Source organism: Liolophura sinensis, chromosome 3 (assembly GCF_032854445.1).
Source record: "Liolophura sinensis isolate JHLJ2023 chromosome 3, CUHK_Ljap_v2, whole genome shotgun sequence".
Taxonomy (NCBI): domain Eukaryota; kingdom Metazoa; phylum Mollusca; class Polyplacophora; order Chitonida; family Chitonidae; genus Liolophura; species Liolophura sinensis.
The window spans coordinates 2,905,905-2,918,903 of NC_088297.1; the positions used below are offsets into that span (position 1 = coordinate 2,905,905).

Below are 12,999 nucleotides of genomic sequence, written 5' to 3' on the forward strand. Positions count from 1 at the left end.
ACTTTCTCTCCCTTGGCTCTAATTTCGTCTTCGCGCCTTTTGGGTACCATCCATCCTTCAAATGCTTAACCGAAAGTTTCGCGAGAACGAAATTGTCAAAATATTCTGTTCGTTTCACTCAAGCATGTGAAATGCAAAAACACGTTGTTCTTGAATAAATAAGAGATAAAGAAAAAAATAGATTTGTGCCATAAGTTAAATTTTACAGGAATAATGTACTGATAAACACAGTAGAATAGTCACCATCCCAGTTAACATTTTGCTTCTTCGTTTTAATATCCCCTTTGACTGGAACATTTCCTGTATCACTTTACTCATTCCGCATACTTGTCCGCGTTGTCCCAAAATGACAAAAATGTCCGCTGCCGAAAAATACTGGCATATATTTTAGCGATTTGGAAATAAAAAGAAATATCCCCACTGTTTGATGTAACCTGGACAGAGCACTGTGAATTTACGACCACCCCAACATGCTTTTAGGTGAATATACTATTGCTAACTTATTTTTTTCAACAATAATGAAGACGCTATTCGCCTGAATGCATGTTTTCACCGCACGGTACAAATGTGCGATGCTGAGCCATCCAATTTATATAGGGTCTTGGTTCACCCTCACATGATCATGTATCCAAATCTGAAGATCCTATCTCAACTGATTTGGCTTCTATTGACAGCATGTCATTGAAGTGGCTATTGTATTTGGTTGCTATAGAAACCAGACTTTTGAAATGAACCCAATTTAAATAGAAAATCCTCAAGTGAATAGCCTTCTCGTCTGAACACATTCAAAATTTGAAGTTCCTATCTCAAGAACTTTTGCTTCTATGGTAAGGAAGTCCTTCATGCGGCTACTATAGAGTTAGTTGCCATAGAAACTAGAAATTTAATCGAAAATATCCCAATCTATAAGAACAGACAACACTAAGCCAGTGTACATATGCAAACGGTAAAGTTTTCACACCAGAACCAGGTAACTCTGAGAAAATCGCAAGTACCACCATGTTGTCAGATCAGCCGAACCAATTCATAGTTTTAAGTACTCAGTCATGTACAACTTATTTGTACAATTCGGAACGGCCCGTGTCAACTGTGAAGTCACCCGATCCTTGTGTGCCTTCAGTCAAGCCCAACAGAGGGCTCGCATGCCGCGAAACCGTGCCTCTGGTTTCTTTAATTTGCAACATATCATATACTCATAGGGATTTAAGATTACTATATCCTCTATAGACTTACAAAGCATGTTATACAACAGTGGCCGTTATGAATAACCTCAACTGCAATTCCTCTTTTAAAATAACACGCTCACAGGTCGTGTTATATGCACTTGGATCACCCTATCCTGAACGCATATCTAAAATTTTACGTGCATCGCTCGAGCGGTTTGGCTATTGCAACCTGAAATGGATGGGCTAACTGACGAAATATATTTGTGGGGGAGGTTGTAGGGAATAAGCTGGTGTCTCTATAATTCATTCATGTCACTGTTTTTTGATGCCTAGCATTGAAAATGCGATTGCTAGGTTGGCAACCCACAACTACAATAGCTCCTCAGAAACTGATTAATTGATTGAGTGACTTTATTTAACGAATTTTCATGATAGTGAAACGAAAGACAATGGCATCGCATGAATGAAATGCGGAGACAGCAACTTATTCCCTACAAACTCCCAAGTGCTAGTTTTGGCGAGCACTCTCGGCGACTTTCAGCTTCTTCTTCTTGTGACGTCGCGGGAATGTGATTCGCAGATTGTGAAGCAATTAACCGCTTAACTGTCTATAATAAAACAAGTATACCTGTTCCCAATTTGTAACAAGCTTTACAGTCATTCGGTTTTCAAACAATTTTAAGTAGTTATACAGAGTGACACTTAAAAGGCTTACCTTAGATCATTTTTTCCCCGATCCAAACTCTTCGCAACTCTAAGACAGACTCGTATCTTGTACACCGCGTCATTAAACCTGGCTGTTGCAAAGTACGAGACAGCCTTGTGACAGCATTGCCAATAGTCGTTGCACGGTGCCGTGTTGTACCCCCGATAACGTATATATGTTTAAAAAAAACTTAGACAAGGGACTATATATATGTATATATATATATGAATCGTCGGTCGGCCTTTTTATGTGAATCTGTGCACATGGGTTATATATCTGCTGTGATATACGTCCAAGTTCAAAATTGTAGATAAGATGATGATTGGGGTTTTTTCTGTGTGTTTAGTTACTGTTGCATTTTAGTGGCATTTAGGGGCGCTAGATCCAGGGTCAATCCTGGGCGTAAGACATTAAAAGATGAAGTTGTAGGTTCTTCGTTTGGCGTTCAGCATTAAGAGGATAGTGCAACAACTAGTTGACCCGTATCAGTGTAGGGCTCGGTGGGATGGCTTATTTGCCCCCAGTTGTCTCAGTGAAGCAGCACTAGATAAAAGAACGGTGGAAATCCGCCCTGCACCAAGGAGGCACATCACGCGCACATGCACTCTAAGGACTCTTTCATCGTCACATGACTTAAAAATTGCTACGTACGACGTTAAGCTTAAGCACTCACTCACTCACTGTGGTATTTTTTGGACTTGACCAATTTCACTCAATATGCATATATGCATAAATTTTTTTTCAATGTAGCACATTTTATATAAAGTTATGAAAATTTCAGTGTGATGTTGGTCATGCATTACCAGTTTAAAATTTTTGTTCACGATTTGTGGTTAAATACCACAGTAATAAAAATTAATGTACGCCTACTTTTTCCTTTAATAATTTACCTTTAAATTTCATTTTAATTTGACTATTGGGACTATGTATTGCGCATGCGTGCAGCGTGCGGAGTTTGTTAGCATGCCAGCGCAGCGCAATGTCCCAGGAGCTTGCCGCCAATGAGATCGCTGTGAGTTCATACTGGCTTCCTCTCCGGCCGTACGTGGGAAGATCTGCAGCAAACTGCGGATGGTCGTGGGTTTCCCCCATGGTTCTGCCGGTTTTTTTCCCACCATAATGCTGTCCACCATCATATAAGTGAAATATTCTTGTGTCAAGTCAAATAGATAAATAAATAGTAATTGTACTAATTGTGATAATGCAGTAATTAACATATATGTTTAATCGTTGTAAGGTTTGTTTCATTTTTTAGAGCACAATTAACACAGCCGTAAATGTTTACGCGAATTTATTGGTTGTTAAATGTATTTTTGAATGGTTAGAAAACGTGAAAACCTTTACTTTCCCATATGTGTTTAAGCAGATCACATGGATAACTATGTAGATTTTGTAACGGTGATATGTTATTTCTAGGGTTTTTGTAGAAAATGTGTTGACTGATTTGACTGATAAACAAAAAATGCATTTTTTATTGTTTGCTTGTTGTTGTTTTTTTGTTTTTTGTTTTTTTTTTTCGCTTTATGTTACTGTACGATTATCTTTTCTTCAGCTCAACCATTACACTGGAATTACCGGAAGGAGAAACTGGACGCACTCTTGGAGGGTAAAGAGGAAATTGAATTTTGGGAGCCTTCCCAAAATCCTTTTTATTGCATTCCGACCGGAAGACACAGTTGCTATGGCGATCAAGCCCAGGCCATTCTCGAGTCTTTAGTCGAATGCAAGGGTAAAGATAACTTGTTGTTTTGTAAACAAAGTCAAGTTGAAACAAATTTGTTTAAAGAAATTATTTCTGTATTTTTACATATTTCTCTAGTATTTGGACATATTGATTGATCTTGGGGAATCCTTTTGGGGATAGATATTTGCAGTTGTCGACATTAAGGGTGAAACCCATACATTTAAATGCGAAAAACTCTTTTAATTCAAAAGATACTGCACTTTGTACAGGGCAGCAAAAGGTAACTATGGTCTCAAAACTCTCGAAACTCCCCTCGAAGTCGGGAAACCCTGGATCAAACCCAGTTCGGGCCTTACCATGTAAGGACTTAAAAAATCGTACTTGTTTCTGCCTTGCTTGTCACTCAGCACTGTCAGAGAGGTTCTAGCAAAGAAACAGCACTGGTTGGTCCCGGTGTCAGGATATTGTGACTGGGTGTCGGGGGCATTTTGGCGGCATGGACTCGCCCTGCCACAAGAAGACCTAATATATATGTACACACACCTAATGACTACTCGTTGCCATATGACAGAAAAATTGTCAAGTACGTCGTAAAACCCCAAACATACATCGACAACCCTTGGAATATTATGAAACCCAGCCTCTTCTTTTTCCTACACGTTTACCCGCAGGCGTTAACGTAGAGGACTTGACAAAAAGACACTACAAGAAGTTTGGTCCCGACTCCGACTACGACAAGAGCGAGATAAACAAATACATGGGCGAAGAGCGTAAGAAAATTCCCCTTTTATTTACACCGATATTCTGTTGTCAGATTTGTGTGTTATACACGTGCATTTGTATTTCTGTTGAAGGTGCGATAAGCCGAATCGGTATTTTAGGAATCCCGCAAGTTCACGCAGATATGGACGAGACAGGGTGAAGGCTCTTGCAAACTAACGCAGCTATAAAAGGCGAGATTTTACGGTACTTGCTAGACTGAATACGCATGGCCGGGTTTATTAGCACAAAGGCACCGTTGGCAGCTGCTGTTAATTCGCGAAAAACCCCAACCTATCTCTTCTCAACCTGCGTGAACTCGCGATATTTCCTGACATGCCGACTCGGGTTACGTGTATTATAATTCCTCAGTTCCTTTAGAATGCCCATGCATGAGAGCAGCCACTATGACACATAGCCTATTGGTTGCTTTAACAAATGACTGCTTTCACATAAAGATCAAATACTAAGAACAGGAAAAGTTTGTCTTTCAATGCAGCCACATTAGTTTTTGCAGAAAGTATAAAATATCATTTCCTGCTTGTTGATTCATAATGTTAAAAAATAGTGGAGGAACTTTACAGTCTTTATTTATGGAAACATAATACGGAAGGTTTGTGCTTATTTTAGTGGCTTTTAACGGATAGTCAGGCTTTTATTGTTTAACTTACATGCCGGCATTCAGGTTGATTGGTGGAGGAATCTGGGGTGACCTGCACTCATAATATCAGTGGTCTATCTCGTCATGCTGATCGACTAAAGAATGACGAGATAGGCCTCTGATATAATAAGTGTGTAGGGGTGACCGGGTAAACCACGGAATTTCGTCAGGTATATACGTTACCTTGCAAACCTCCGGACTTAAAAAAGCCGCTGACGAGACACCGAGAGCTGGACTGGAACCCGTGGCATCAGTAATCGATCAAAGACCTGATGGTGGCCACCGTTGGTTCATCTAAGCCAACTTGGCTCCCAGCAGTTATAGGAGCCATGCATGAGCTGTCGAGGATTTATACTCACAATTATAACTATAGATTAACGATATAAGTCATACTCCTCACAGTGCATTCGCCTCCATCAGCAAATTTTATACAGCCTTGAATAAATCCGAGGTCACTGGGGTCACGGTGATGAACAGAAACTCTCAACCATTGTTTCTAATAATACTTTATACACATGGATTCCACTTGTCTAAAGTTTGCTCAACATGATTCTGACTAATACCCGAAACAGCTTTATTCACGAATGCTGATTAAATAGTTCCGCTCGATTGCACCAGTGGTGAGGCTAAGCCTGCGCAAACCTACGTGCGTCTCACAGGCCCCATAGGTCAAGCTTGTCTAGTTGTGGCAGCGATGAAAAACGAGAGTACAGAGCGGCGCATGCGCTGTAAAGAGTATTGGTATAAGTAAGCCTTTCTGCTGGAAATATTTTGAAAGCTCTGAAGGTACCTTATCATAATGGCTATACCGGTTATCTGGGACACGTGCCTATGTGATGTCTATATTTCTGTAGATGGCAAAGTGCAGCTGCCCATCCCCGTCCCCTGGAGACATGCGAGCATTAAGCATTTCCTCAAGAATTATGAGACCAAGAAAGAAGAAACAGGTAAAGGAAACAAATGGGTTTGAAAGCAAAAAGCCAATAATACACACACAAAAAATTAACCTATTAATTTTAACGCAAAGTCTGTTGTCTGAGTGATTCTAAAATGTATTCTGTTATTATAACACAATATTGTGTCACGTTCAAGATAATATCCTCTTAGAGTAATAGAACGGTTATGTTGAATTAATAGATTTATTTATGTATTTATTTTATTTGAATTAATAGAATATGTGTGTTATATCTAACAGACTAACCTGGTACAATACATTCCATCGTCACTCAGATAACAGACTTTCTGTTAAATTGAACAGATTAATTTTTTGAGTGTATGTATGTTGAGGCTGCTTATCGAAAAATCAAAACTGTAATCAATGACTGATCACATACATTAATACCCTCAGGTATGAAGTACAGGTATGTAAAGTACGCATTTCCTTTCGCAGTGAGGATTATTCGTGTTCGCGTTATTTTTCGCAAACACGGTACATTTCTAGAAAATACTGTGCATGTATGAAACACAGTCCTGTATAAAACTTGAGGAATACACTTTGTTTGCACGCGACATCTCGCCGTGTAATCACCAAAATAGAAACCAGAGAAGAAAAAAAAAGGCTAATGACGCACAGGCCATTTCATGACATGCACGCGAATCTGATTGGAGGAATTTTTTGAAATTTGCATACAGTCTTGTCCTTGGGATTCCATACATTTGACTGATCAAACTACGACCAAAACTTGTCCGTGTATGTCATTTTCTATACATTAGATGCCTCGGAGTTGTAGACCGTTTACCCAAAAGAATACTTGTATGACTGTTTTATAGATTGTCCCTTAGTAAGTAAAGATAATCAATCTAGACTATTTCTTTTTGACATCACACTGAGGTATAGGCTCTGATACTGGAATGAAATTACACCCTATGTTATAGGCTCTGAAACAGATAGCCAGGTGGACTGTGCAGCGAAAATTGCGCCGGTGGTGGCGCTGTACGCCGGGCATCCGGAACTGTTGGAAAAGGTGGAAGACGTCATCCGCCTGACGCAAGCGTCTGACGTCCCAGTTACCATTGGATTGGCAGCGGCAAGGTAAGATATCAGATGTTCACGAATAAAACATACAGTTTGTTTTTTGCTTAAACACATTAGTGAGGGAATAAATTTAAATTAGAATGCATTCCATGATGTGTTACAATACTTGAATAGCTCCTTAGGCTTCAAAAGGCCCCAGGGCGAGGATCTTGTTCTTGTTCGAGGAGTTGTCTTTAAGTCTCTGGGATATACGAGGTGCAGGTTCAAACCCGGCCTTGGCCAGCCAATTGTTTTAATTCATCTGGTCTTACAGTTCCTGGGTACTGATGACAGTATAAGGTTGGGTGACTATTTGCACATTCTAATGTTCGTTGAAGATCACTTGTCCTCCACTTATATGGTGTGCTTCTACGTCAGAGGTAAGAAAGTAGGTAGTTTCTTTAATAACTTCCCGGGGCCTCCGTGGCTCAGTCGGTTAAAGCGCTAGCGCAGCGTAATGACCCAGGAGTCTCTCACCAATGCGGTCGATGTGAGTTCAAGTCCAGCTCATGCTGGCTTCCTCTCCGGCCGTACGTGAGAAGGCCTGTCAGCAACCTGCGGATGGTCGTGGGTTTCCCCCGGGCTCTGCCCGGTTTCCACCCACCATAATGCTGGCCGCCGTCGTATAAGTGAAATATTCTTGAGTACAGCGTAAAACACCAATCAAAAAAAAAAAAAAATAATAACTTCCCAAAGATCGGCAGTGTATTCCAATCACCCATTCTCCATTAAACGGACAGCCATCCTTTAAATGAAACATTCTTAAGAATGGTGTCCAACAACAATCGAAGACAGTTAAATTCTGCAAATAAGTGAAAGGATTATGCTTCAACCGTAAGGTCAACTCCCCCACCCCCAACCTCTCCGCCCAACCCTGGCTCGTTGAGGCTGTTTAATCCTTTCAACGAAAGCGGGGTGAAACAGAGAGCATTCGCCCAGGAGACAATACATGCCGATTAATTCCATTGACCGCAAACATGCAAGTAATTTGCAAAAATTTCTGTCTCCGACAGGCTACTTGAACATTACATACTCCATGGACCGGATCCGAACGCATTGGAGGCTGTCATAAAAGAGTTGTCTTCCCCTGGTAGGAAAAACCCACAGGATTTGGACAAGGCCGTGGCAGGTTATCTACGACAAGTTCTGGAGAAGAGAGAGGTCCCTCATTACAACGCTGTGGCGGAGAGCTTTAGAAAAGACTGACGTAGGTCAATGTTATAATGCTCCTGTGTTTGTGAAACTGACGTCCGATGTAAAGGTCAAAAATTCCAGAGCGTGCCGATAATTTATTTACTTGATTGGTGTTTTACGCCGTATTCGCGAATATTTTACTTGTACGATGACGGTCAGTACAATTGTGAAAGAAAACTTGGCAGAGCCCGGGGGAGTAGGGGGGAGGGTGGAACGACGACTATCCGCAGGGTGTTGCAGACCTCCTCACGTATGAGCCGAGGAGAAGCCACGTGAGTTTTATTTGAACTGGAACTCAGAAGTATCAGAAATTTTGTTATTTTATTTATTTATTTGACTGTTTAAAGCAATACTCTAGAATGCCGACAAACCATTGACTACATATAGTTTATGGCGAGTCCTAATCGAGAGTGAGGGAATTTGGATATTCGGCGTTTTTCAAGCCCAAACAGGGATAATGCAACCTCACTAAAGACCTTACCTCTATCCTGTTGAGGGCAAAGTATAGCTTTTGAACGGTACTGAAAAAATGCCGAAATGATTAAGTGTCACATACATCGCAGCAACGTGATATCGAGGGCATCTTTGAAATTATTGTTCGGTTTCATCCACAGCACAATTTCACATCGTCCAGGAGGATGTTTGATTCTGAAAAGTCGATGGTTTAACGGTCAAACAACCGACATCAATCTAAAAAACAACTTATCATGTAGTCTTGGAGTTAAACTTGTAAAAAACCATTAAGAACAGTTGCCTGATACTGAAAGAAGAAACGACCATTATTAGTGGTGTCCTTTTTAACTTGTCCGAGTGAGTCAAAGTAGGACTGAAGTTGAACTCCACCTTGCAAGACAACGAGTATGAAACTAGAATACCATGGAATATCAGTGCTTGTTTAGCAGCCTTGTCTACATTCTCGTTTGCCCCTACCGTGACATGAGCCGGAACCCAGACCAAACAAATCTCCGTTCGCTGTGAATATAATCAAGTGATAAGCGACAATAACTCCAACACAACAAAGGAAACGGTTTGCGAACAAAAGTTCTCAATTGTCTGAAGAGCTGCTACTGAATCACCAAAAATTACTGTCCTCACCGGTCGATATTCCTCTAGAAAACGTACAGTCTGTTTCTACCGAGAATGAAACTTCTCAAGGCATTGTCATATCACCTCTTTTATTCAATTTAATGATAAAAGGCTGATATGGTACAGCCCAAAAATAAATGTGGTCTGTTTATAGACGACAAAGCAGTCTGGATATCGTTCAGATGTTTTGAACTGGAGCATAAATACACCCAGCAAAGTCTTAATTCATTGTTTAATTGGGGCTCGAAGAGGGGCTTTAAGTTGGGCAGATAAAACAGGTTTGCTTATGTTATCCATTCCAGACTAGATTACTGTTGTGAAGTGTACGATTCAGCTTGTATGGATGATTGCAGAAACCGACTGGACTACTTACAAAGACAAAACTCTCACACAAAACGTTAGCTTTTTCCACATTAGTGACAAACGTGTCGCCGTCTTTTATAAGTGTGGGAATTGAACTGCTGTAGTTGTTTCCTGGAACAACATTTACTTTACTCCATGCAGATTCAGAATTTACAGTAGAGCAACACAAGCGCTAAAAAGGCTTCTGAGTTCTCTTAATTCTTTTTAGGGTTGAGCTTTTTCACCCTTATAGTTAACAATTTTAATACGTAGTAACGTACGGTTAGCTCTGGTTTTTTTTTTTTTCGGTCTTACCGTCTTTAATAGCCTCTTCACAGTCCTCAAATTTGTCCTTTATCGACGATATTTTAACGAGCACCTCTCCCACACCTCTTCGCCGTTCACGCTTTCAGTCTTAAACCGACGGCTGCCAATATGTACGCACAAATTCCTTACGCCATACGAATCGTAGACATCGCCCCGAGAACATACGGACAAACACGAGGACTGCTGACAAAAAAAAAAAAAAAAAAGCCTTGGCGGACAGAGACAGATTATTGAAGCGGAACAAATCACCAACAACAGCTCCAAGAAAGATAAAGCAGAAAATGCTTGTGTTTGTCCAGATGTTCTCGGGGCGATGTCTACGAACTCTGCATCATGCCGTCGGGCCTATCATAATATCTGCTGCAAGTTTTAGTCCAGTTCAAAATATATTATATTGTTCATGGACAAATACTGTTTGATTTCATTTTCATCGAATTCATCAGCCAAACCATAAGTCACCCTTTTCACAACTGTTTTCGGAAAGCATTTGACGTCAATTCCCATAATGTTCGTACATGCGAGTATGGACTGGATATGTCTAGTATGATTACGTTCAATATGCAAATTTCCAGCAAACAATCAATCGCTTGACAGATTTTATGGTGCCATTTTTAATAACCTGCTGCAGAGATTCGCCTAGCCTCAGTGGGTTTAGTTTGCCCAAACCCTGATAGTTGTTCCCTTGATAGCAGAAACAGATGAAGCACCAGACGGCTTTTCTTACGTATATCTGTCACATCCTTAGCTCATTGACTTAACTCGACGTTTACCCGATTGGAGAGTGCTTGGGCTGACATTCCATGTAAGATTCAAGATTAGCTGATTTCACAGAATCCTCGGACTTTTCCACTGTAAACAAGCAGTAAGAGTGGGACAGCTCACAGCAATTGGCATTAATAATTGGAGCCTATGTTAGTAGTACTGAAAGACTGTATATACAATCAAAACAGCCTATCTCCTAAATATTAGCCTATGCCTACATAAGTGTATACAATCTAAAGAGAAAAAAAATAGAGCTAACCTACAAACTCTACACATTGGGGAAAAAACAAAAAAAAAAAACAAAAACATACACACACACAATATGTACAATTAAATATACAAAGCGACTCTTCAAATCATCATACACCAACAAAACACCAAAGCTCAAAAGCACTTCTTTACTCTACCACATACAAGTCGAACTCGCTCTCCTACTTGTGACATACTAGTATGTTATTCAAACCGGTAGAAGTCATATGGTTTCTTGAACTTAATGAACGACCACACAGAAAAGCATTGCCGACCTTTGATTGCTACTAAAGCCAAAATCTAGACAATTCCCTGTCCGAGAAGGGATTGATCTCACCGTTTGTCGGAAGCAATCAGTGATGGATTTATTTAGTTCATTGGTGTTTTAAGCCATACTCAAGAATATTTCACTTGTACCACGGCGGCCAGCATTATGGTGGGAGTAAGCCGGGCAGAGCCTGGGGGGAAACCACGACCATCCGTAGGATGCTGGTAGACTTCCCCACTTACTCTAGCGATTGAAATAGGTTAATTTGTATACATGTGCACACGGGCCTAGTTGTATTTGCAGGGAGCCCTTCTTTTCCTTTGACTTCAGATATGACGTCATTAATTCGTGTGCTGCCCATCTGCTTTTTGACGCCGCCTCCTGTGTGCCTTGAAGCGATTAGCTCCATCTGACGTTAGAGAAAGGGAAAGAACTGCTGAAACACGCTTACGTTATAGTGACCTCGTGTTTGAAGCTACTGGAACTGAAGAACGGCTTCCAACAGTTCCGTCTGTTGAATGGGATGAGAAGATTTGTTATCATTCGTCTGTTTTGTATTGTTTCAGACTTGCCTGGGTCCTTCCAGTCGGCATGTCACGGCATGCTGACAGGAACGGACTTCGTCTCTGCCGTCAGGCTGACAATCAGAGCTGGTGGGTGTACCTGCTCCAGAGCCTCCTTCATCGGCGCTTGCTTGGCCGCCCAGGTACGTCGTGTCAGCGTCAAACTGTTGGCAAGTTCAGACCGTTCAGATAACGTGTGACAGAACAATCTCACATTGTTCAGACTTTTGTTCTCTGTTTATCTGTTCGGTAGATCCAGGGTCAATCCTGGGTGAAGACTTAAAAATAGGAAGTAGTAACTTCCTCGCTTGGCCTTCAGCATGAAGGGATAGTGCAACGACTGGTTGACCCGTATCAGTATAATGGCTAGGCATCTTACTTGCCTTCAGTAAGGCGTCACAGTGAGGCAGCACTAGATAAAAGAGCGGTAGAAACCCGTCCTGCAACAAGGAAGTACATTACATACACCCTACGGATCCCTTCGTCGTCTTATGACTGAAAAATTGTTAAATTCAACGTTAAACCCCAAGCACTCACTCACTCACTCGATCACTTTATTTATCTATTTGATTGGTGTTTATGCAGTCCTTAAACTTGGTCATTAATGTTTAACCTGATCCAGCCAAGGTTATTGTGCAATGGGTGTAATGTGTTATACACTTTGGCTAGATTTCTCCTCATAAAACATCAAATTGTTCACGAAAACAGATATTTGCAGTGTAACATCTGAGACCGATGCGCTTCTCCTTAACTTGGGGCAGGTTTTCTTTTCTCAGGCTGATCTCCCACCGGAAGTGGAAGAAAAGTAACACTTTAGCATTAAATTGTCTCTCAAAATCCTTTCTACAAGATATAGTTTAAAATATATTTTTGTTCGCATCTTTTATTTTATGTCGGTATTAGTACATGCTGGATACTGTTTCCTGCATTTCTTCTTTTTGAAAAAATTCAAATGGATGGGGTGCGGAACGACTCCGTCTCATCCTAAAATACTTACTGTATAAATTTACCCGTACAGTCACCAGACGTGTGTGATTTTCAAGAACTTTTGTTTCACTTTTCAACTAAATGAAAAACGCAAACCCCATTGGTTTATTTGTTTTATTGTAGAAGGGCATAGACAGCATTCCAGAGAGCTGGCGTCAGAGGACGGTAGATTATGATCAGCTGATCATTCAGGCTGAGAAGCTTAGTAAAACTCAGGTCTAACTCCCCAAA

The 12,999-nt window shown here is 40.8% G+C and overlaps 1 protein-coding gene across 1 annotated transcript in view; it reads left to right on the forward strand.

Moving 5' to 3' along the window:
- Positions 1–11,918, forward strand: part of LOC135463918 (crystallin J1A-like) — a 30,929-nt gene extending 19,011 nt beyond the window's left edge. The window contains exons 2-7 of the mRNA XM_064741383.1: positions 3,425–3,601; positions 4,228–4,326; positions 5,831–5,923; positions 6,852–7,008; positions 8,004–8,197; positions 11,785–11,918. Coding sequence (XP_064597453.1) covers positions 3,425–3,601; positions 4,228–4,326; positions 5,831–5,923; positions 6,852–7,008; positions 8,004–8,196 — 719 coding nt within the window. The 3' untranslated portion in view covers position 8,197; positions 11,785–11,918. The remainder of the gene's footprint in view (positions 1–3,424; positions 3,602–4,227; positions 4,327–5,830; positions 5,924–6,851; positions 7,009–8,003; positions 8,198–11,784) is intronic.
- Positions 11,919–12,999: the final 1,081 nt, after the last annotated feature.